This window comes from Hyperolius riggenbachi, chromosome 6 (genome assembly GCF_040937935.1).
Source record: "Hyperolius riggenbachi isolate aHypRig1 chromosome 6, aHypRig1.pri, whole genome shotgun sequence".
Classification (NCBI taxonomy): Eukaryota; Metazoa; Chordata; class Amphibia; order Anura; family Hyperoliidae; genus Hyperolius; species Hyperolius riggenbachi.
Window position 1 is genome coordinate 78,712,073 of NC_090651.1, and position 25,899 is coordinate 78,737,971.

At 43.6% G+C, this 25,899-nt stretch overlaps 1 protein-coding gene across 5 annotated transcripts in view; it reads right to left on the bottom strand.

Annotated features, from left to right (window-relative positions):
- Window positions 1-292: 292 nt before the first annotated feature.
- The window catches only part of PIK3R3 (phosphoinositide-3-kinase regulatory subunit 3), a 190,273-nt gene continuing 164,666 nt past the window's right edge, over window positions 293-25,899 (bottom strand). For 2 of the 5 annotated variants that reach the window (XM_068239578.1, XM_068239576.1), the window contains 9 exons: window positions 11,434-11,545; window positions 11,251-11,349; window positions 10,378-10,558; window positions 10,166-10,291; window positions 8,131-8,273; window positions 7,527-7,703; window positions 6,621-6,695; window positions 5,836-6,006; window positions 293-5,386 (listed from right to left, as the gene is read on the bottom strand). In XM_068239578.1, coding sequence (XP_068095679.1) covers window positions 5,188-5,386; window positions 5,836-6,006; window positions 6,621-6,695; window positions 7,527-7,703; window positions 8,131-8,273; window positions 10,166-10,291; window positions 10,378-10,558; window positions 11,251-11,349; window positions 11,434-11,519 — 1,257 coding nt within the window. In that variant the 5' untranslated portion in view covers window positions 11,520-11,545 and the 3' untranslated portion in view covers window positions 293-5,187. Of the gene's footprint in view, window positions 5,387-5,835; window positions 6,007-6,620; window positions 6,696-7,526; window positions 7,704-8,130; window positions 8,274-10,165; window positions 10,292-10,377; window positions 10,559-11,250; window positions 11,350-11,433; window positions 11,546-14,163; window positions 14,256-17,918; window positions 18,256-23,023; window positions 23,044-25,899 lie in introns of those variants that run through there. The other 3 variants (XM_068239577.1, XM_068239574.1, XM_068239575.1) reach the window with 3 other exon arrangements.

Here is a 25,899-nt window from a genome sequence, read left to right on the forward strand (position 1 = left end):
AAGCCTTCAAAAGCCTGTCAGTCACTACACCATAAACTTGTTAGCTGAAAGCATAAATCCCATTCCAGGACTACAGCAGGGGAGCACGTTCTATAATCTGGGGCTGCACACAAATCCACCTTGTGTCGTTCAGGTGCTTACCGCTGTCTATAGTAATGGTAGTTCCTGGGGCAGCAGGGAAGTCTTAATACGGCCGGTAGGTTTAATTTATTGCTATGTGTCCTTGAGGAGATCCTATTTTAGGTTTTTGCTCCAGACCATGAAGTGAGGGGAAATATTGCTAATCGGGACCATCAGCAATATTTCCCCTCACTTCATGGTCCGGAGCAAAAACATAAAATAGGATCTCCTCAAGGACACAGCAATAAATTAAACCTACCGGCCATATTAACACTTCCCTGCTGTCCCAGGAACTACCATTACGATAGTCCCATGTGTCATGCTGCTACAGCACAATATGGTCTCCCAGCTGCAATGCTTCCCATTAATGCAAACTAAGCTCCAGCATAAAAAATGCCAGTCCCTCAACAACTCCAACTATGTGAAAACTAGAGAAAGTAAAGTGAAGGCTACAGACAGCCAGGCAGTTTACATAGACAGGAAGGATCCTCCACACATTAACACAAAGTGTGTTATCCTATCCATGAGGCATCATCATTGCATCTCTGCTTCTTCTGAAAAGTTAGTAGTAGATTCATGAATAATAAAGGGTATTCCACCAACAAGTCAGGTAAATGTAACAGACTAGTTAAGATTAAGTAAGGCAAGTCTAGACAAATTCCAGAAGCCAAGGAACCAATTTAAGGTGCGTACACACGCACAACAGCAGCCAACGACGGGTCCATCTGCACCTCCCGCTGGTCGGGTTTTCAGCAGACTGTAGTCGGCGGACTGATGAGGCTGTTCCTGAACGATCCGCCGTGCCGACAGACCCATCGTTGGCTGCTGTCGTGCATGTGTACGCACCTTTACAGCTGGAGCCTATGATCAAAGTTTCTCCATTTATCATCAATTGAATTTGCTCCTGGACTGGACAGCGCAGCTCCTAAATGCCATATTAGAAATGCATCCACCCCACTATAAGGAATCTCATCTATTGTCATCACCAGTCAGTCAGGAAGAAGAAGTGTTTTTTTTATTATTACTTTAAACTGGGCAAGGTCAGTGGAGGTTCCCTTTATTGCATATAGCTGGACTGAAGATTGTTACCCACAATTGTTCTTTTAAAGGACAAGAAATGAGGGTCTATTAAAGTCAACTGACTACGGTAGTCTGACAACTTAATTCACAAGGAAAAAAAAAAAAAAAAAAAAAAAAAAAAAAAAAAGGTACAGATGCCCCATGGAGAGATACATGCCAGTTTCAGAGATGTTATCTGACGCAGCTGGCATCAGTAATTCAAAAAAGGAGAGACAGCGGGAAAACAAAAAAAAAAAAAAAACACCGAATCGCATTTCAAGACCATTACCTCCACTGTTCAATAAAAAGCTAAATTCCCCTGAAACAGTTCTGCCAATAAATGCAGAAATACAGCAAAATGTAGAAAAAGTCATTAAATTGCATGTCCCAACATCCTACAAAAAAAAAAAAAAAAATTTCACACAGAGTATTCAAGTACCAATTTTTTTCAGTCTTCATAAAGGAGACAACGCGTTTTCACCCTGCACCGTTATGTCTAACCAACCATCACATAACAGAACTTGTTCCCTTAACGTCTGCATTGTCAAAATAACTGGATACCTGGGTCACAAGGGCCAAAGCCACCCTCCAGTAACACCTGGCATAGCCCCTCCCACCGAGCTACATCAGTAGTTACATAAAAAGACATAGATTTCAGCTTGGGCTTAAAGTGAGCACAAGGCACGTGTAAAATAAAAATTTGAAACTTACCGTAACTGAGAAAAGGGAAGCCACTGAGTCTTCCCGCATCCTCCTCCAGGCTACCGCCACTGCCTGGGACTCTGTCAGCTCATGGCCACGCTCCTCTTTGCGCACAGCCATACTGAACAGTAGGTTGACCGTGCAGTAGCACAGAGCGGCTTTGGCTTACTGCGCAGGGGCAGCCGCATTTGCGCATGCTCTTGTAGGATATGTTCACGAGGTCTATGCATGGCAACAGTGGGGGCAAGGAGGGCATGGGAATCCTCTGGATTATCCAGATGCTTCCCTCCACTAAGGTAAGTTTGTTACTTTTTTTTATTTTAAAATTCGCCTCTGGTACACTTTAAGTTGTCGTCTTTTAATGAGAATAGGGCTGGTAATATGGGACAGCTGAGGACCCCGCCTCCTGTTATCTTACACAGTATCCATCATTTGGGTATTTCCAGGTGACTGCTCAGCCTTACAAGGACTTGAGTGTCTGCATATGGATGGACCAACTAGTGGGAGGCTCTGGGCCAGTATATGCCCATTCGATTGGTAGAAGGCTTGGCTCCAGAATTGCCACATGGTAACCTCTGTACATGCCCATTACAGGAGTTTGCTCTGGATACACATGGATACTGTGGAAGACAAACCCAAGTGTTTTTTTTTTTAGCATCAGAGGGGAGCTTTGTTGGACAAGCTAAGAGACAGAAAATAAGCCACCAATATAGGTAATACTGACTCAAATCTCCCCCACTGGAAGAATCTGTGCCCACCCTGCCTGGAGGAAACATCAGCAGCTGCCCATCTGGGAACAAAGAGAACCGCATTTATATTGCACAGTTACGCCCACTTTTATTCATAAACCTGGAATGAGAACAAATGCTCCCGCCATGGCAAGTGCACGGCCTGCGAGCTACAGTACATCTGGCTAAGTCACCCGCACACGGGAAGGACAACGCACAGGATTTCAAACTGATGGCGTCGCCCCCAAAGCCGTCGTCAGAATAACTTAGTGAGAATAGATTTTGTTCTTTCAAAATAAATGGAATTTTAATAAAGCCAAGTCTGTTACTAAAAATAAAAACCAGAAGCCCATGTTCCCCCATTCACACAGCTTTCGCCTGGCACCACTCTAGTGCATCACGCTTGGTTCAAGAACATATCACTCGCTGCAAACCCATTTTTCTATCAAGAGCCGAATGAGTGCAAAGAACTGGAAAGTCAATGTGCAACGGCCAGCATGAGTATAAAATGGGCGGAGACTCCAGAAAAGGTGGGGTCACCAAGACACTCGCGTGCAACGGCCAGCTCGACTATAAAATGGGTGGGGACCCAGAACGGCAGAGTCACCCAGACACTAGCACAGACAACACTGCAGGAGATGCACAATGCTTCTAGATGGCTTCCTTCAATGCACAAGTGGCCCAGATCATCATAAAAGGAGAATGTTATGGGCAAATCCCCACCGTTTTTATATATATGTCTCATTAACAAAGTAAAAATAAATATAACACACCCTACAATGTAGCTGCCATAATAAGATAAAAGATCTGGACCCCTTATGTGTAATTGTCATGGTTCCTGGCCAGCCAGTGCCTAAAGGAAAAGTCTCCGCCTGTCAGGAGTAGGTGAAGGCAATTTGGAAGATTTGTCACTTCATTATTACAAGCCCCTCATTGACCAAGCTTAAAAAAGACATTTTGTGTTACTTGTTCTCAGCCCAGTAAAGCCAGAGAAGCACTTTTAGTCAAGTAATAAAAGGCCACAGTGACCAAGGAGCTGCACGTTCTCTCTCGGGGTATAAAGAACAGCACTCAAGCTACAGCCAAATGATGCAACAAGAGAAGTCTTGTCCTTATGGAGAGCGTGCAAAAACAATCACACGGCACTGGACTGGTTCTGGTGGGATGGTGTAAAGCAGTTGTGGTACTTCACCCACACCTAGTATCTGCAAAAACCTAATTGCCATGGACATCCCAGCACATATCCACAGTCCGTTTTACAATCATAGGCCTGCTTTATCTGAATCCATCATCCCACTAACAGCTAGAACTAGTAAACTATGAGCTCACATACCAACTATATAACTGTTACACATTTAGTGCAGTGCCTCAGTTACACAAGCAGCACACAGCTTCAAGTGCAAGTTACTACTAGGAGAAGTATAGTACCACCCCATGCCATGGCCTTGAAATTTAAAAAAGAAAAAAAAAAAAGCCCCTTGCAATGGTGCTCAGAGTTCCAAAAACATACACCTCACAGGCATAAAACCTAACCAGTCTTGCACTGAGGCATTCTGGGTTTGCCTTTATAAAGGATGTCGCTTAATGTCGACATTAAGCTAAAAAGCAAAGCAGCGACTGCACCAGACCCTGGGGTATCTGGATGAGGGCTACAAATGTTACCCCAGATCTTCAGACAGGCCCACAACTTTTTTTTGGTACAATGAGCCATCTAGAAACACTGTCATCTGACACAATACAAAGGGACAACTGATTTTTTTTTTTTTAACCCTCCCCTGAACAGATTACACAATGGAGCACCAGCTCATTGTCAGATTACATTCCAAAGCAAAGAGTCCATTTGGATCAACTTTGGAAAAAAACAACTTCTTACCCCCTCTGGGTGGCAGGTGGTGATCACTACACTGCTATGTGATGTGCCAGGCGGCTGCCACCCACAGGATGAACAACATATATAGAAGCTTACATAATATCAAGAGAATAGTGTTTCAAACCACCTATTTTTTTTTCTTTTTCAAGTTTTGGCATGTATGTATGTGCAGATGCCAATGCAGTTCCACATTAAGTGCCTAGTCCAGCAACAAACAAAGTTTTGGTGGTTACATTTGGTTAGAACTAGACGGTTCCTCACATGAAAAGTTAGTGCTGTGGAAGCCAAAACTTTGTTTAATGTTGCATAATAAAGCAACTTTTAGTAGTAGTTCTTTTCCTTCCAGGAAATAAAAGTGAATTGAGAATCCTTTGGTCTTCTTTCCCAATTATTTTGCTACCTGTTGGCGGGAGCCAGCGCTGCAGTGGACCCTCAGTCGGACACGCCTCCCTTCCATTGGAATACCAGCAGCACCTCAAGCCAGTCTCAGGTCCACTGTCAGAGCCCAGCAAGCTCTCCTCTCCCAGCGGGAAGCACCAGAAGACAAGTCGTGACGTGGCCATCCTGCGCTGGCCACACCTTCACATTCACAAATTCACTTCTTGTGCAAAACAAGCAGTCTAAGTAGAAAGAATGCCCTCGTAGTACTAGTAAAAACTGTAGAAAAGATCCAAAATAGCCACCGTAGTCCTCCGCCACTGCAGGGGCTTATCTGCACAGGGAGGACGTGTGTGCGTAGACGGGGTAGGCCAGCCTAACGTTCAGAGAATCGTTGTGTTGGACAAGGGATGTATGCTGGTAATGGAGGACCAAATCCTTTAGTGTGCTGTACAGATTGTATGGCTCTGCAAACCCGTAACCTCGTGACGTGCTGTAGATGACGCAGTGTTTTACATCACCTTCCGTTCTAAAACCAGAGGAGAGAAGAAAAATACAGACATGAGTATATTGCACGCCTGAAAGTATCAAAGCTTTACTAGAAACAGAAATGCTAGTATTGTGCAACTTTGGTATTTAATCAGTCAAAGTTAGCCTTCCTGAGAGGATATCCTGAAGCGCCCCCTCCCCCCCATGCTCTTGGCAATAGCAAATAGGGGAATGAGAGAAAATGGAATGGGGAAGAGCCAGTGACACTCCCCGGGAAACAATTGTACGCTGGAATTACATAACTTGCTAGCTACAGGCACCTTTGGAGACTGGAGGAGATAGAACAACAACTATGGGCAGGCCCTGAAGCCAGAAACAGCAGAAAAGCCTAATGACAGTGTGCGAACAGACACTAGCACTGCAGAGATACACCACAGAACAGCCCAATACGACAGTATGCACACAGACACAAGCACTGCAGATACTCACACCACAGAACAGGCGTAGCAGCCCTTCTTGCTGCTTTCCCGGATCAGAAAAGCACCATCAGGTTTCCCCTGAAGCAACTCTTCTGCTTGGTCGCGGTTTAAATCCCCCACAAACCAGGTCTTCTCATCATAGTGTGGCAGGAGATCTTCATCCTCACTCAGGAAATAGAGGCTGTTGACAGCAAAATAATATTTGTTAATGAAACTCCAAACGTATTAAATTATAAACGAGTTAAAGATAACCCAAGGTGGGATTTACAAATCCTAATTGCATACAGAGGCCGGGTCTGCATATAATGCCCAGCCTCTGTTGCTATATTATATCCCCCCCAGGTTCCCCCCCTGCACTCTGCTGTGCCCCCCCCCCAGTATACCGCTGTGCTAGCGACACACAGCGTGTCGCCAACAGGCTGTTTACATGTACACCGTCACTCTCCGCCGCCTTGTCTGTTTCACCACTCCCCGCTCGCGTCCCTTCCCTCCAATCAGCGGAAAGGGAGGGGACGCGAGCGGGGAGCGGTGACAGAGGCGGTGGGGGAGCGGCAGAGTGTGACAGTGTACATGTAAACAGCCTGCTGGCGACACGCCGTGTTACTCTGGGGGGCACAGCAGAGAGCAAGGGGGTCCTGGGGGGGACATAATATAGCAACAGAGGCTGGGCATTATATGCAGACCCAAATTAGGATTTGTAAAACACACCTCGGGTTCTCTTTAAAAAAAAAACAACAAAAACCTAACAAAAAAAAAAAAAAAAAAAAAAACACTCAACTGAACATAGATACTCACTCATCTATACTTTCATTCTTGATTCCCAGCCACTCATTGATCCTCTTCTGCCGCACACCTTTTTGATTGAGCCATCTGTTGAGGAAAAGAAAATTATGGTAAAGAAAGAACTGCCACATCACTGTAACTGTACAGAGTCCTATTACTGGAGAAACAGTCTTGCTACAAGTGGGAAGGGTCCTCCAACACCTACATTCTTGCAGGAACATGCAATTTTTTTTTTTTTAACTGCCTTTATAAAAACGGACGTAGACGTTCTTTTACTAGAGAAACTATTGGCTGCCTAAATTCACGTTTGAACATGCCCCGTTTTGCCAGGCATGGTGTAGTTGCACCGGCAGAACATGAACCGTGCACATAAAATACCACTGCAATCATAACTGAAATACATACAAATGCATCTAATGTGCATAGGTGGGAATAGGCCAGAACACTTGCTAGGAGAGGAAACCGTACAAAAAGTATATAATACTGCAAAGACTCCATGCTACGTGATATTTGTAGCATTCATGTTTGCAAGTTCAAAAGCTTCGTAAGAAGCTTTTATATTGCAGACGGCCCATGCCAACTACTTATATTAATCCATTTCACAAAATAAAGCAGCTACACAATATACTCTGGAGCCACTCTAGTCTCCATTGTAGATGGAACCAAACAGATGAAAGCACAGCAAATGAGGAGACAAGCCTCTATACGCTTCATATGCACAGGTCAGCAATGTCTGCCTCAGCTGACTGACTTGTAATGCCAACCTCAGAGCCTAAATGCATAATGTACAAGAACTGGTAAAAGAGCAGAAAAAGTGCCTTTACATTTGTTGGACTGCCTGTTGACCGGGGAGACATCGCTGTGACTGCTTTGTAAGACTGTAGACCAGGCTTTAACTTCATAGATAAAGATACTCACACAAGGTACTGATCTCTGATTTTCCTCAGCTGGATGAGGTCTGGTTTGATGCTATTCATCTTCTTGTCTATTTCTCGGTTGTCCAAAGCCTGTTTCTTCAAGTCTTGCTCAAGACGCAATTTACTGTCATGAATTTCTCCCAAACGAGACTTCAGCTTTTCGTAATTGATCATTATTCTGCAGAAAGATGGACAGTCAGGATATAAAATGCATACAGGGGATGAGTTGGGCAAAAACAGCACTAGAAATTTGGTGACGCACCAGGTGCCGCCATGTGAATTACAACTAGTGGCAGTCAGTAGTTTGAATGCCATCAAGAGATGGAGCCCAAATTACGATAAAAAAACAAAAACAAAACAATTCGGCCACAATAGCTGGCAGGCGAAATAGGTTTTATCCCCGAGTCCGTGGAGGCCCAGAGGGGGAATAGTAATCAACGCAGAAGGGACGCTTGCAGGAGCAGGGTGAGCATTTTTCAGCTTTACCCTGCGCCCAAATTTTCCAACGCCTTTATGACATGTTCACACGGGGGGGGGGGGGGGGGGGGGGGGGGGGGGGGGGGGTTACGCACAATATACAGTGTTGACCACTCATGTTGAATTACCTCTCCATCTCCTTGTCACCACCCTCTCGCTGAGACCTCTCCAGATACTCTTTGCTAAATCTCTCCTGAGAATGACACTGCTCTTCAAATATTTTAATGGTTTCATTAAAAGCTTCGATGGCGGTCCTCTTCATCTGAATTTCCTGCAATCGAAGAGAACATTATAGCACACACGCACCACACTGAATTGGTCACATACAGGAGGTTTCATAGTCATCTTTATTGCAGGACAACATAAGAGGAATTGTGGGAGATGTTCTAACAGACCGGTTACGGAAAATTAAAAAACCAGCAATGAAGTCCATAACCAGTGAGAATATAAGGATCACACCAAACTCCGGCCTAGTTTTAGGATGGGTTGGAGAAGATAAACTCTTGCGGGGAGTTATTGTTAGTAGTTGATAGATTTGTGAGCGTGAAACACCTTTAATTTTACCACCTCCGTGTAGTATGAAGGCCAACAGATACTGAATACTGTGGGCTTACCTGTGTAGGTAAGATCTCATACTACATGGAGGTGGCGAGATTGGTAAATCAAAATTGGATATTTGTAACAGGTTTTTCCCAGCTTATCCAGAGAATATACTAATCTCTTGCAAAAACGCTGGCTCCTATGGCTACTTCTAGAGCTGAATACCTCATAATGCCAATTACTAAGTAAAATAAAAAAATAAAAAAAATAAAAATCAGTGAGATGCTAATTATTTCAAGTACATGCATACTGTATGTTAAGTGTATGCATAGCCTGAACTAGCTAATGTATGCAGCTAGGAACTGGTCCAATAAAAATCAACTCAAAATAGTTAGCATCTCAATAATTCCATGCACTTTTCCGTTTAGGGCCGTTTCCACTAGCCGCCGTGCATCCTGCAAAGCGCGCAACGACACGTCTTTCCTGTGGGAGTACACAACCTAATACCGGAAGCTGTGGATTCGCTGCCCCCTGCACGACAAAATGCTGCAATGTCGGCCAAATCACTAAGGCAAGCAATTCAGACAGCTGCAGCATTATCCCTATGGCAGAGTTTCCCACCGCGCCATTTGCTTGCGGGGAAACTGCGGATTCGGCCCAATTTCCACAGCAGTGGAAATGGGGCCTAACAGTTCTGCTGCTCCCCATTCTCCTGGCAGTTTCTATAGTAAGAGGAATAAAATATATTCTGTTATAGTAGTTGTATAAAGAAAATAAATAAAAAAAAAAAAAACACCCTCAGGTTCTAAACTAGTTGTGTTTAACTGCTGTGGTGACAATTTCTACTTAAAAAAGAGAGAGAGGAAAAAAAAACAAACAAACAAAAAAAAACAAAAACAGACAAATACAATCCTGAAAAAGGCTTAAACACTTCCCTAGGCTATTCTAAATAATAAAAAAAATAAAAAATAAAAAAAAAAATACAACACAACAACTCTGACGTTAGATGATAATTCTGAAATTGATGGGGAGTGTCTGGTTGCTATGCATACTGCACACTAAGGGCTCAGACCCACTATAAGCATTTTTCTGAGGGCTTTTTGGCCATCAGCTTTCTGAGAGCTAAAAAAAAAAAAAAAGTGCTCCTATTCAATTACATTAAAATCGTGATCGCAGTAAAATCCTGCGATTTTAATGCAAGTCAATGGAAGCGTTTTTTTTAACAAAAAAAAAAAAAAAAGCTCAGAAAGCTTTGATGCCCAAAAAGCACTCAGAAAAGTGCTTATAGTTTGTCTGAGCCCTTACTCAATTTACAAAGAAAACTGCCCCACGGCAACCAAATATCTGTCCATCACTAGTCACTGTGGGATGTTGTTACACCTCTGCACGGATATGAACTGCTGTCAGAGCTCACAAAGAAGTATGTAATCAGCTCAGATTTGTCAGGCTCGGATTTTTGATTAAGTCCATCAAATCTGACCCCAACAAATACCATCACCTGATCTAATGGACTACATGCTTCTCCAGGAGTTATGGTACAACAAACACACACACACACACTTGTTACTAATAGACTGCAGGTCCCCCTGAAGCCTGTGAGGACTTTATACCCTAGAGGCTTACCTGGGAGGTTTTGGTGTACTCCTCATACAAGCGGTCATACTCTCTGCTCTTGTCTTGAAACTGGCCATGATATTCCTGAAGCTTCTTCCCCACAGCATCAATGTTATCCTCTTTTACCAGCTGGTCCTGCACAGAGGAAGAGGAGAGACATTATTACAACCTGCACTCACCATCACCGCACATAGTGCTCTGCACATGGAGAGCCAGCTCACCTGCTGATACCGGGATACTGGATACAATAGCTTGACATCCAACTTAGGGTTATACTGGGCCAGAGATTCGTGCCGGTAGTGGTTAATCAACTCCACAACAGACTTGAAGGTCAGAGGGTCGGAGAAGCCGTATTTCCCATCTCGATGATAAATCTTTATTAGCTTGTTATTTCCGCCCTTTCTGGAATAGAGGGGAAAAAAAGCAACTGCAGTCAATCACTATCCAATTAGAATGTGTTCAGATTGTAATTGATGCACAATAGTAAAGATTGGCTATATACAAGTCAAATTTTCACTGGCCTATCACTGGACAGTTTCACCACTTCTGTGTAGAATGAGGGTTACCACAGTGCGAATACTTTGAACAGATATTAGGCAATCACTGGCTAACCAAAATTGGATGTGTGTACCAGGCTTAACGCAAGAGATAAGTGCCATCTGTAAGTTCTGACTGCCAAGGAACTGACCAGCCCTAGGTTATCCAGCTGTAACTTCAGGTAGCCATACACAGCTCGACTGTGTAACGATGAGACTATCCAGTCTATCGCTCTCTGATTAAAATATGATCAGATAGTAACTGCTTCCTTACACACAGCACATAGGTTAACAGATTCCAGCAGGAAATATCCCCCCCCCCCCCCCCCCAACTACAGCATGGCTCTGTTTGCTGCAGTGCTAGGCTTTGGGCCATCAATTGCCACTCCTGCCCTGCACCTAAACATACATTTTCCATCACCACCAATCGATTTACAGTCAAGCTGCTGGTAGTTGAGAGTAGGTGTGTAAATTCACCGGCAGCTGTAGCCAATTGTTCAACAGCACCTCCCACTTCCATGACTATGGTCACATGATCAAATCCTAGGAGATACTCACCTTAGAGTCAGTGTATAATCCCCTTGCATCTTTGTTGAGGCATCTCGGACCAGAAACGTCCCATCAGGCATATCCCGTAGTTTGTCATTTACCTCTTCCCTGCAAGAGTGAAGCAGAGTTAAACGAGCTGCCACCATACAAGACTCACAGAATAGGTGCATATAAGGTGTTCATAGCTGCTACCTTGAGATGTCCCCCCAGTACCACTCTGCGTCCTGGAGTGCGGTGCAGGAGCCATCTTTACTGTTGCTGTTACACAATGGACTCATCGGTTTTGCTGGCTTTGGTGGAAGTGCTGCCATAAAAAAAAAAAAAAATTACATTTAGATTTGCGATAAAAAATATAAAATAAAAATTCAGCAGTAAATATTAGAGATAAGAAACATAGCAAAAACATCCTACTTCTGGTTTAAATTAAGCAAACATGCAGCATATAACCATTGATTTGTACATTCAAAAGGAAAACCCACAGTACGACGGTTATGGCCTAAAGATGTATAAGCTGGTACCAAAAACTTGTTTCAGTCCATTTCAGACCTGCAAACTACAGCTATTTCCCACTAACCGGGTTAGGATGTGAGATATAGATATATATTCTTTACGTAACGAGTTTAATGGACACATTCTTGCACGTTTCGTAGAAGACTGCTTCCTCAGATGGGTAACGCTGGCTTTTATTTGTGGACAAGTATAACACACACACACACAGTCTCAATGCTTGCAAAATTTCAATTTAAGTTCAGTGCTCTCCCCAGGCTCTTTTAGCTGGGTGCTCAACCCGGCTAGTTTTGGTGAGCACCTGGCTGTCATCAGCTCACCTGCTCCTCTGCTGCCAGCCCTGCATTCTGTCATCTCGCCCCACCCGGCTACTTTTCCATGTCACCCGGCTGGAAAAAAATTCTGGGTAGAACACTGAAGTACGTTTAAATAAACGTAAAGCACAGCAGTCCGACAAAGTTCACAATAGGGCCGCCCTTATTAAAGGGTTCAGTACTGGACCTTTCTTCTGTAGTCTTTGGTTATTCCTTTATTTCTGGGTGACTCGCGTCTGTCCTGTAAAGGGAGTCTGTCCACAAAGCTGAAATCACCACCTACAGCTGATTTTTAAGAACACATCCCAACTCTTGTTAGTGGAGATTTGGCCCAGTTACGTGTCAACTAAGGATAAATACAGGTTTTTTTGTACCAGCTTTACGTCTAACACAATTTCCATGGACAGGGTTTTTTTTTTAAATTGCTGTCAGATTGAATGGACTAGATGTAGGTTCGTTTAAAACCTTTTTTTTTTTCTTTCCCTTCCCCCAGTAGCTCTATTGCCATATCATACCTTGTATCACTGACTATCTATAAAAGGTAGTCACTAATTTAGGTGACAGTCAAGTTTGCTGCACTGTGCATACATTGAAGAGTTGTATAATAAAGATATTTCATAGAATACTACTATAATTGCCTCACAGACTCGCAGTACTGAGGCCTGATTACAGTACTGGAGAAAAGTTATAGAAATCATCCACACAAAGCTTGAAAATTCTAACTAGTCAAATTGTGATCGTTCAAATATGGAAACATTTATCAAACTAGGTAGTAGCCAGAGCCATTATACAGCCACCCAGCTGGAAGCACTTTTAATGGCACATTTAAATCCTAAAAATAAAAGACGTGTACAACTGTTCAAACAAAGCTTCAGATTTATAGCAGATGCACAATACATAAAAAAAATAAATAAAATACCAACTGTAAATCTAGACCTGCTGGTCAGTACACACACAGCCTAAATCACAAATCCTTTACCAACTGTAAACCTAGAGACACTGGTGTACACCACAAAGCCTAGATATGGAGCCTTAAGGGGCCCATACACTCAGCCGATTTTTGGCCGATCGATCGCAAAGCGATTGATAATCGATTAATTTGCGGCCGATTTCATACTGACATCTATTGGAAATCTGTTCAGAGTAAAAAAATGTTTTAAACATCAGATAGATCAGAAAATCTGCTGATCTATCTGCTGCTAATCTAACAAGTGTATGGCCACCTTACTGTGCATCTAGATAAGCTGCTTTATTGAGAAGGCACAGCCATTTATCCATTCATACAGCTAAAACCACTGGATCGTATATAGAGCACATACACAAACTAAAATTATAGACATTAACTCCAACTAGCAGAGTGCGCCGAGTTCTCATCTGTGCTTGGGAGAAACGTAGTCACAAGTCTGCATAAGGAGTAGGCGAGTGGGAAAAAGAAACCAAAAGTCTTCCTCTAAGTAAAACGTTTAATTCGGAAGATCAGGGCTAAAATTATATAGATAGATTTTTATAATTTGACTAAGGGGCATTCAGGTTGCAATCCCACACAATTTGCATATATACCTGCACAATCACAATGCGGACATGTTTCAAATACATAAACCTGAACTACACACAGGCACATTCATTTATGGCATTATTCCATGGTCACACACTTATTATATGACTTTTCTTTTTCTCCCCTCACATGATTGTTATTAGGCTTTATATTGTTGCTCTGCATGTTTATATAAAAAAAAAAAAAAAAAAAAAAAAAAAAAAAAAAGGAGCTCTATATTTTTAGTATCTGTTCATATGATTTTATTTCTAAGGAGCTGGAAAGCTAAACTTTTGTCACCCTTTTCTCTTTGCAATCATGTTAAGATTCCCCATCTATGAATGTGCCAGCTAAATTAACATGTATTCCACATGGACCTAATGCATGCCATGTCAGACACTGCCCAGATGTACAGACCAACCATACACAGTACATTTCCTCCAACAGAAAGAAACACCCTTCTTAAACAACAATTCTGAAATCCATGAAGTAACTATATTCAACAATGGCATGAGGCGGAAGCCTCACCGACTACAGCCACAGTTTATAAAAAGGTAACATACTTACAAAGAGAACACAACGTCAGACACAAGCAGACATCTGCCAGGAGCTGCAGGCCAGACGCTCTCTCCTATACATGGTCAGTGAAGTGGTTATTCTATAGCTTGCTCGATAGTAACCCTAATCCTCCCCCCTCCTCTTCCTCCCTCCGCACAGCTCCCCAACCAACCTGATTTCTCTTCTAAATCCCAAATCAGACGCTGTTGGCAAAAACTAATCTCTGAATGGAGACAGAGCTCCAGCCAATCACAGCGCACTAAAGGCATCGTATGTTAGTGACGTTGAGCTGCAGAAAGAAGTGCGGGGAACAGCAGGTACTTTTAGTAAAGCTGCTCTGCATTTTTGTACTCAGTTCCTGGAGAGACTGGGACGTGCAGAACTGGACGTTTACGGTGGTGGATAAAGTGCAGAACAGGATGGGGAAGGGGGTTTAGAGGTGCAACTAGGACATTAGTAGAGTGTAAAACACACTCTGGGCACAGGAAGGGTTTAAGGTGCTGAGAAAACACACTGAGGATAAAGAACACTGTCCTATAGAACTTTTGTAACAGTGAGGTTGGGACATTTCGGCCCCATTTACATGAAATATGTGGTGGGTGACAAGGGACAACAAGAAAGCAGGATGTGTACAGGAGGGGGAAAAAAAAATAAAAAAAAATAAATTGCTTTTTCACATGCAGAATCGCAATTCAAACTTTAACCATTGATGAAGATTTAATGCAATTTTTCGGCTCATATTCACCAAATTCTCACAAACCTTGACCTCATTTCAGGAAAATCTATGCTGCTTTTCATAATAACTCTAAACACCTTTTAGAGTAAAACAAAACAAAAAAAAACCCACAGACCTGCAATAAAAACTTTGGCACACTGCACTTCACTGTCGCACGTCATTTATTAATCAGAGAATAGGCAAGCAATTTAGTAGGGTAGTTCAATTGGCCGACCATCTTTCTCCAAAAGCCCCCAAAGTAACCCAGTACTGCAACTGACTCCCCAGGTATGACAATGCTGTCAGCTCAAATGTTGTGTGATAGACCAGCTCAGACTACCGACAGCCATCCTTTTGTCAACTTTAACTGGTCTTCTGTATATGAGGGGGGGGGGGGGGGGAAACAACACTGTTTCAGAGGTACACACAAGGCACACCACAGCAAGTACACACAAGTAGCACTCAGGATTGCACAGGATTTTTTCTATAGAACACAGGTGTCGTGCTAGAATCCTTCCCTGACAAAATATGTGCCGCAACAGGTACATTCAAGTATTTAAACAGTATCCCCTAAACTGACACGGGGGCGAAAGCCCAAACTGATGCCACACAGATACTGCCTGGAGATCCTTATACTCCGACTGCACAGAGGCCAGTATCACACAGGAACCCTTCAACCCTGACATGGGCACGCGCACAGTGCACTCCTCCACCACGACATGGGCACGCGCACAGTGCACTCCTCTACCACGACATGGGCATAAGCACAAAGCCCACTATAGCTGGGATTCAAATCCCACACAGGAACCTTTCTATCTTGCCATGGTTGTGAGCATAGTACACTCTTGTATGACAGAAGACTATGGCACAGGCAATATCCTGATGTGGGTACCAGCTGTGGGGTGCGTTGTGCTTGTGCCAATTATACCACAGGAATCCTATCTCCACACTAGTAGAAGATAAATCAGCTGTCACTGCACAAATCTAATATCTGGCAGAACAAGTAAAAAAGACATCTATACTACCATACAGAGACTAAAAAAAAAAAAAAAAAAAAAAAAAAAAAAAAAGCCCTATATTTTAAGGATGTTAGGGTTAAATCACTTGGCACTTGAAAGGAATGTAATTGCAGTCTGACAGGAACAATGACTGCCCAGAATATACACCCTGGCGCACTATACATGAGAAGGGGGTGTGACCACCTAGCCAAATAGCGTGCAAACTCCAAAATGCCACAGAACACTGCTGCACACAACTCCGCCAGCATCAGGCGCTGCAATGCATCACATTACTTCAGCATAGGCAGGGTTAATTAGAGGAACAATGAACATATGCAACAAAAGATATGAACACCACAGTAATAACCTATCCCACAAGATATCAGACACGGCCACAATCGCCTATATAGAACAATTCCCAACTTGTAGAGACATGAAGAGAATGTCTGCTGACAGAACAAAGAAAGGAGTTGAAGCAGCAGCTTGTGCAAGTCCGATGCACTGTCAAACCCCCATCCTGCACAGGAAATGGTGGAAGGGGGATTATTTTGCATCCAGAGGGTTCGCAGCAACAAAGTTACACCATAAATGGCTAAATAATGCACAATGCTATGAAATAAAGAGGCAGCAAATAAAAGAAATCATAAAAAAGGACCCCAAACTGATAATTACATAAAAGATTACCTGCTCAAGCAAATCAATAAGTGATAATTTTTTTTTTTTGGGGGGGGGGGGTGTTTGCAAGGTACTGTGCCTGCACGACAATACCAATCCAGCGAGCGACGCACAATAGAGACGCTTTCCTGGCTCAGCAGAACCATTACGTAATGCATTGAGTGACCTTTCAGCCACCATCAGGTAAAGGAACTAGCTACATCTGCCAGACAGGAGGAGAATGTGGGGTGCAGCCATCAAGCAGTCAGCGATATGCAGATTTTGGGGACAGTTATATATTGCATAGACCGTTGCACACAATTCGGGGTACAAGGGAGAAAAGTCTTCCACAATCTGGGATTCTGGCTGCGAATGCAATTCTGCAACTACAGCAATACGAATTGTGGTGCATAAAATCATACGGAGGATTGAGGGGTTCTTAGCAAATATGCAGCAAGGGGAAAACAAAACATTATATACTGCAAGGTGAAGGGGGGAGTAGGTGATGGAAGCAAAAAATGTGTAGGGGGTGCAGGAAGAAACTTTGTGGGGTTCAAAGCCCGTCCATCACAGGCAGAGGGCAAATGATAAAAGAATGCACATACAATGCTGTGGAGGGATGGAACAGGGGCACATAAGTAAAGGGGTACAGCAGAGCACAGAGTAAGGCAGTAAAAAAGTAGGTTAACAAAAAGGGGGTGCCAAGTCTGAAATAAAGTAGTTGCAGGGATAAAAACTGGGGATGCAGTGTAGAAATAATAGGGCACACAAAAAGCTTTTATTTGGGAATTTTTACTGCACATAAGCTTGTATTTCACTCAGGTATGGGAGCACAGAGAAGGGCAGTTCTGCAGAGAAGGGTGCCAGGAACAGTAACTCTGCTCAGTCATGATTCACTACAAAGGGCACCTGCAAAGGATCTGTCCCTCTCCTGGGTCACTTCTGCATGGAAGAGTCTATCTGCCATCCAGGAGAGGCACCTGAGGGATTATCCCCCCCCCCCCCAAAGGACAGTAAGGTAGAAGGGTGCAGGTTCCTCCAGGAGGGGCACCTGTGTAGGGAGAGATTATGCCCCCCAGAGGGACAGTAAGGGAGAGGGGTGCAGGTTCCTGCTGTAGGGAGGGATTATGCCCGCCAGAGGGACAGTAAGGTAGAGGGGTGCAGGTTCCTGCTGTAGGGAGGGATTATGTCCCCCAGAGGGACAGTGAGGTAGAGGGGTGCAGGCTCCTCCAGGAAGGTCAGTAGTGCAGTAAGAGATTTAGTTGCCTCCCCCAGAGGGGCACTTCTGCAGGGAAGGGTAACATGCACCCAAGAGGGTCCTTTATGCATTAGGAGGTGCAGGTGGGTTAGTTGCCCCCTGAGGGGCAGTTATGCGGGGTGCATTGGCTGGTGAGTACCTGGCGGGGGCGGCGGGTCCATCTCGATGTAGAAGATGAGCTCGGCGCTGTACGGCTCGGTGTTGTACATGGCACTGCGCTCTGTGCACTCCTCACATTTCATTATAAGAGCCGCGTGCGCCAACCGGCAACCTGCTGGACGGTACCACCTGCATGGGCGGGGGGTTGAAGGGGGCGGGACCGGGCTCTTTCATTTCCTCACACAGTCTACAGCCCAGCAGTCTCGTCGGGAGCACAGTATACCAATTCTACCTCCTTCGTGTAAAGCAAACTGCTCTTTCACCGGTTTTTTTGCGGCCCCCTTGCTTCACCAGCACGGGCCGGTTCCCCCTCCAACAGACAGGGTGAAGAGCTCGGATGGTAGGTCCCGAAGCCTGGCTGCAAGCCAGATCCGTTACAGGCAGCCGGGGGCGGGGCCTGGCGCTGGACAACCCGGTGTTAAGAGGAGATTGGCTGAAGGGGTGGTGCGAGAAATGAGGGACAGCGAGTTTGTATTGGCTGGAGGCAGCCCAAGGGTGGGGCTTCGCCACGGCTCACTGTCTTTGTCTGGAGAAGGTAAGAGCTGAAGCCGTTCCGCCCCTATTCATTAGCAGCCAATCGTGGGGCTGTATGGTCGGGCACAGCTTGGGATTGGTGGATGCAGTTACTAAGAGGGACAAAGGGAGAGAAAAAGCTTTCAGATGAGGATTTCAAGTGACAGACACAGAGAATCTCCCCAGAACTGACTAATCACCCCCATAAACAGTATAATGTTCTGAACGAGCTGGATAGTCTACTTCATATACGTTACAAACCATCTATTTCAGAGATATAATAGCAAGCTTTGCACCCCCATCCAAAAGACTGGCAAAAGAACAGCAATTCTTGATCAATATCACATTGCTATAAAATCAATCAGGAGTGCCTTAGTTCTTAATAGACTTTCATTAGATTTTTAGTAGTTTCCATCAAACCTAAAGTATAATCTATTAAAAAGCAGTCCTCTATACCCTATTAAACATTCTTAACAGATAAGACCTAATTAGATATAAATATATATATAAAAAAAGGACAGATTGCTCATTTTATTGATCAATCATTGATTGGGAAAGGATGTTCTTATCTGTATCAAGCAATTGTGACCCTATGGGCAATGGCGTAGCTAAGGAGCTATGGGACCCGGTGCAAGCTTTACATGGGGCCACCCCCAAGCACTCTATACAAAACAATACGGCGCACCAAAACCTGCCAAGGACAACCAGTGTCAGAAGTGCAAGAAGGGGATGGGGAAGAGCTTGTTAATGATTATTATCATTCAGGGAAGGAACACACTAGGCAGAATCGCATGAGTTTTCCCATAGCACACAGTGGAAAGCACATATGTGATTCTGCCTAGTGTGTTCCTGCCCTCAAAGCAATTATAGAAGTGATCATTGCAAGCACAGGAGCAATAAAGAGCTAATACTGCAGTTGATCAAGGGCCCTGATGCAACCCCTATTGCTACGCCACTGATTATGGGGCGCTGGTCTGTGACTGACATCTGCATAGATTACTTCTGAGAGTGTTGCGATAAATATTGAATCTGTAATGTTAAATGGTGCACATTGAAGAGCATGTAAACAATCAGCATTAGGGAGATAATAGACTACCTATGACAGCATAAGACAAGTCATATTGCTGATAGGAAACTTTCTTTATGGGCATTTATGTAATAATCAGGGAAAGGAGAAGAAGGGCAGTACCGTAGTGGCACAGCACACAGTGTAGGAACAGTATCTGCCATGTGCTTCACCCCTGGTCAGAAAGACTATACTGTACAGATCTAGTTTTGGTCTTGTTATCCTGCTGATCCTACAGATCTCTGTCTGTAGAAGAGTGAAGCCATGTACACACCTTGGACAGGACTCAGCCAAGGCAGCCGGCTCGGAATGGACACCGGAGGTGATGCAGAGGGGGGGTTGGCCCTTATTATTTAGAGAAACCAGGATTTAATAGTAGTGTAAGAATGCATTGGAATTGCTACCTGGAGCACATTCCTAGAGAGAGCATTTATAAAAGCCTTCTGGCTGGAAGCACACTTGTCTGAGCTGAAAAGCATGCGGTTTAGGCAGGGAGCACTCTTGAGGAAGTCCCATGCGTTTTTGATTACCCATAGGAAAGCATTGCATGGAAATTGTATGTGACTTGCATACAGTATGTAGGAAGAAGCATTGGAAAATGCCAATGTGATTTTGCACAGCCCATTAATGTATGCAATTTCACATGCATTTTTCCACTATGCACTGAGACGCATTAAATAAGCATGCTCCCAGCCTCTATCTTCTAGCATCATAGTACTTTGGAATAGTTACTGTGTAGACTCCCTGGGTGAGGTTTGAACCCATAACTTAAAGGACAACTGAAGTGAGAAGAATATGGAGGCTGCCATATTACAAGGAAATAAATATGGCAGCCTCCATATCCCTCTCGCTTCACTTGTCCTTTAACCACTTGAGGACTGCAGGGCTAAACCCCCCTAGTGACCAGGCCATTTTTAGCAAAATTGGCCACTGCAGCTTTATGGCCAAGCTGCAGGGCCGCACAACTTAGCACAGAAGTGATTCCCCCCCCCCTTTTTCTCCCCACCAACAGAGCTCTCTGTTGGTGGGGTCTGATCGCTCCCCCCATGTTTATTTTTTTTAAAATAAATATTATTGTTTTTTTTTCTTTAAAAACCCGTTTATTTAAATGTCTTCCCTCCCTCCCCACAGCCAGCCAATTATGGCGATCGGCTGTCATAGGCTTCTGCCTATGAGAGCTGATCGCTCTCTTGTCCCCCATGGGGACAGCCGTGTCACACGGCTGTCCCCAGTGCAGCGCTGCTGCTCATCGCAGTGCTGCACCTAGTAAATAGACGGCGTGATCGCCGTCTAACAGTCTCCCAAGCGGCAATAGCCGCTCGGAGACTGAAGGCGGGGCGGAGCTCCGCCCTCCGAGAATGAGATGCGCGCGCACCATGCGCGCGATCTCATGAAAAACAGAGCCCGAGGACTTTACGCCAATTGGCGTTAGGCGGCAGAAGGTTAAAGAGAAACTCCAACCAAGAATTTAACTTTATCCCAATCAGTAGTTGATACCCCCTTTTACATGAGAAATATTTTGCTTTTCACAAACAGACCATCAGGTGGCGCTGTATGACTGATTTTGTGCTGAAACCCCTCCCACAAGAAGCTCTGGGACCGTGGTACTTTTGGCAGTTTGTTACAATGTAACAAGGTTCACAGACAGGAATTAGCTGTTTACAGCTGTCTCTAACAGCCAAAACAGCTAGCAGCAGCTACATAACCTGCCCACAGTAAAATGTCATCATGTAATAAATGTCAGAATGTAAATCGGGGAGAGGAAAGATTTTACAATGAGTAAACACTGACTAAATCATTTATACATAAAATATTACATTATTTTCACTGGAGTTCCTCTTTAAGCTCCACAAGGCAAGAATGCAGCTCGTGGTGCCCACAGAATTTACATAGTCTGGTACCATGAGAACCACAATAAAAATGAAGCAGTTATCCAGAGCAGGAAATTAGGTTGCAGACAGTGGTGTAGCAATAGAGGGTGCAGAGGATGTGATGGCACTGGGCCCTCCCTTAACTGCAGTTACTATACTGCTACAGTATTAGCTCTCTATTAGTCCTGTGCTGGTAATAATGACAGATGCCCAATGTAAAACTTTACCAGAGCTCATAGCTCCTTAGCTACGCCACTGGTTGCAGAAGTTAAATTAAACCAGGGTTCTAAATGGCTGCTTGGGGCAGTGGCATGCATATCCTTCTAGATTTCATTGCCCCTCTGCATGTAAAGGAAATGTTGTCTGGCTTTGTTCACATCTAAAATTGAAATCGCTGTCACCAGCGATTTTCGATTTTTTTCACGCTTTTCTTTTTCCTCCTGGCGCTTACCTGCAAGCTTTGATTTTATGTAAAGCACTTTTCAAAGCGCTTTCGCAGAGCGATTTGTTTTTTTCACTTCCTGACACAAGTTAGGAAGTGAACTATTTGACCCAGAAATAAACCGCTATACAAAGCGCTTTTTCAAGTGCTTTGCAATTTCTCTATACCTTCCATTGGGCAAACATGTTTAGAAAATGGTACAGGCAGCACTTTGCTGAGCGGATCGGAAACAAACTGCTCAGATGTGAACTCTCTCTTAGGGAATCACTGCACAAGCATTTAGGGCGATTTTCAAAATCGCCAGCACTTGAAATAAGGGCAAAAATGCCCTAGGTGTGAACGAGCCCTCAGAGGATTATGGAAGCGGTCACATTTCTCTCTTTTTGGAGAATGCAATCTGACGTATGATTCAAAGTTTTATTAGAGATAAAGGATCAGAAAACCCACAAGGCAAATAGTATTTTTAAGGGAATAAAGATGGTGGCTGTTATATCCATTGTACTACAGGTGTCCTTTAATTTCCATTAGATTTGCCTGAATACAACATACAGTAACTAGGTGAGTTTAGCACAAGTTAAACCCTGATGTGTGCTTACAACAGAGATCATCTCTTGTGACCCGCAGCGAGTGCACTGAGACACAGCACTGACTCGATGCTGGCACTGCTGTGGGCATCATCTACAACCCAACACAGGTGGCACATTATGCTGTACATTGCATACAGTAATCTGTAACCAGAAACTGGGAATATCTGTGTTGTATTCACATGGCAGGGAGCTGTAACAAGAAGTTTAAGTGGAAACAGCAGTTTTCCAACGATGGCTATTGAGTGATCTTCTTGCAGAGTATAGGTTACCTACAACATGGAAGCACAGCTTTCCAACAGATGCGTGGAAAACCATAGAATTGCTTGTTTTAGGAAAGCCATGACCACACTGCAACTCTAGCATGTGTTTGAACCAGCCCTAAAACATTGGCATTTTACTGTATCACAAAATGTCTATGAAACAAAAATAGTATTCATTTCTATGCACCTGAAGGGTTTTTTTTTTTGCAAACATTGTTTTTTGTTTTGTTTTTTACAAACATTGTTGGTACTTAGTATTTTTATAGCGGCTACATCTTCCACAGTGCTTTACAGATTAGTCTTGTCACTAACTGTCCCTCAAAGGAGTTCCTAATCTAATTCCTACCATAGTCATTTGTTAGTAATGTAGCTTATGAGATCTCGGCCCCGATGCGCGTTTTCCATCGGACCCCTCAACCTTGCCAAGGACAGCTGCAGCGTCAGAGAGGTATAAGCTGGGGAGGAGAATAGTCTATCAATGGTTACAACTAATCAAAGCACATATAGAGGTGTTCATTACTAGCTTAGCACTAAATAAAGAACTAATAAAGTGGTTGAAGGAGGGCCCCAACTGGGCCCCTCTATTCCAGGGGCCATGGTGCGGTCACTATCTCTGTTTCCCCTATTGCTACGCCACTGTCATTTATCAATTACAGTCTAGGGACAATTTAGGGGTAAACGAAAAAACTCATCTTTATGTTTTTTTGCGGTGTGGGAGGAAACCAGAGTGCCCGGAGAAAACCCACATAGACACAAGCTCTCTGCAGATAGTCCACTGCCCAACATTTGAGTGTAGTAACATAACCCAGGAATTAATAACATGCGTAAAAATAAGTGGTTTGTCTTTTTTTTTGTTGGTTTTTCTCTGGTCCAGTAGTTATTCCACGATTGTGAACATATATGTTGGGTATATAACCAGTTTCCCTTAAAATAAGGCCTGACCCGAAAATAAGCACTAGCATGATTTTTCAGGATGTTCAAACTGTAAGCTCTACTCGAAAAATAAGCACTAGTTACAGTTCATAAAATAGTCAATGTAAATTACGTCCAGGTAACTACAGAATACGTGTAAAAAAGTAAAATCAATTGGCAATAGACTGCAGCAGGACAGATCAACCTTTCATCAAGGAAAAGCAGAATAACTCCAAAAATTGCTATCGAAAGACCCCACAAGACCCAAAACAATAAGGGTGAGCAAGTCCTGGACCCTCAGGAAAATTGTAGTAATTGTAGTTACTACAATTACACGCGGTTTGATCCGGAGGCACAGCACTTAACCCCTGCTACCCCCTTGGGTCTGCCTACCAGGGCATTTAGTGCCACCCTACGTGTCTACCTTTTCCACCCTCAGGAAAATGTAGATTGTTGTACATGTTAGAAGGAAATATGAAAAATTAATGATGGAATTCAGGGTTTGGAGAGATAGGAGGACGTTCCAGAATGCGATGACATGACTTTATTTGAATAAATGTAGATTTTTGTTTTGTTTTTGTTCAGTTTTAAATGTAGATTGTCTATCATGGAAAAATAAGACATCTCCTGAACATAAGCCCTAACAAATCTTAAGAATTAATTTTAAACAAAAATGAATACAAGTCCCGGTCTTATTTTCAGGGAAACCCATTAGCACATAAAGATATGCATGAATGCACTTCTAAGGGAGGTATCACATTTGCACCTGTGGGAATCGCACATTATTCCCTGCGTGAATTCCCTGCGCTTCGTAATATGTTGGCGCTTTATAAATACAATAAATAAATAAGCGTTTTGCCGCTCAATTGTGCAATTTGCAGAATTTCCCTAGCTTTTTTTTTTCTTTTACACTAGCCATTGATTTCTATTAAAAACTGCATACACTGTGTGGGAAAAAAGAGAGGGGGGGGGGGGGGGGTGGAGGCTTCGAAATGTGAAAAATCTGTTAAAATCAAATAAAATATAGAAACAAAGGTGAGCTGGCTTACTTCAAATTCTTGTATTAAATGCATTTTTATTAATATGCACTGGCAGCGCATTTCGTGGGTACTAGGCGCCTAACTTGTGGCTAGTAGCATAGTTTTGCACTTTTATTTGGCCTGAGGAAGTGGGCACATACCCACAAAACGCATTGCGAGTGCATATTAATACAAATGCATCTAATACATGAATTTGTCTTCATTGAGGTAAGCCACTTCACCTTTTATCTATATTATTTGGATTTAACATATTTTATTCCATTTGGGCGCCTCTTCCCCCCCACCTTGTGCCTTTACCCTCCTTCTGGAGGGGTATCATCCCCTTTTTGATCCCTGGTGGTTTCAATCACCCTCCAGGTCAACCGGGCTGTGTCTTTGTTACAAAAGTGTGACCATCTCCAGCTGCCTACAGTGGTCGATTGCCCACCTTTGTGAGTATCGTTCACCTACCACCTCTTTTTTCCCAAACTAATGCGGCACACTGCACCATTTGGGCTCCTGTTGTCTCTGTGTTTTTGCCTTGCAGGATATTTTCTATCACCCCCGTCAGTCGTATATATGTGTGGGAAAGAAGTGCTGATTTTTCAAACACTATGCGGAATTGCATATGCCTCCAGAAAACTCAGCAGCTCCATAGACTATCATTATATGCAATTCCGCATGCATTTTTTGTCTATGGCAAAACGCTTTGGATTTGCTCACGTGACCCCTGCCTAAGAGGTGCATTTAACCCTTGTACACATGCTAGGAGAAACACCGCGAGTTGATTGTTCTGAGGTCTTGGGCAAGAATAAAGCATATGTACCGCTTTCCCATGATGTGCTTTAGTGACAGGCACCAGCGCTGTAGATTTAAGAGTTGCCAAAAAATTAGAGACACCCTCTAACAAGGAGTTGGTCCACCTTTAGCTCTGATCACAGCCAATATTCTTCTTGGCATGTACTCAACTCTGCATTGTTACATCACTGTATGTCACTGTTGAACTAGTTTACTTTAAATAAGGGGTGTGTCTAATTTTTGGCCACTTACTGTATATATCAGCCAATAAAGGTAGCTAGAGCTCAGTACCCCCCATTGTTTTTAGAATCAACTCATTTTCTCGAGTGCAGCTCACAGATTGGCTGGTGATGGCGAGTTTCCACCATTTGCGTGAACATTCCTCCTCAAGCCTAATGATCACGGCTGGATTTGACATTGGTCACACTAGCAGTCGTGTTATGCATTCCCCAAGTGCAGCAAAACTTGAGTAAATATAATATTCTAAAACTAT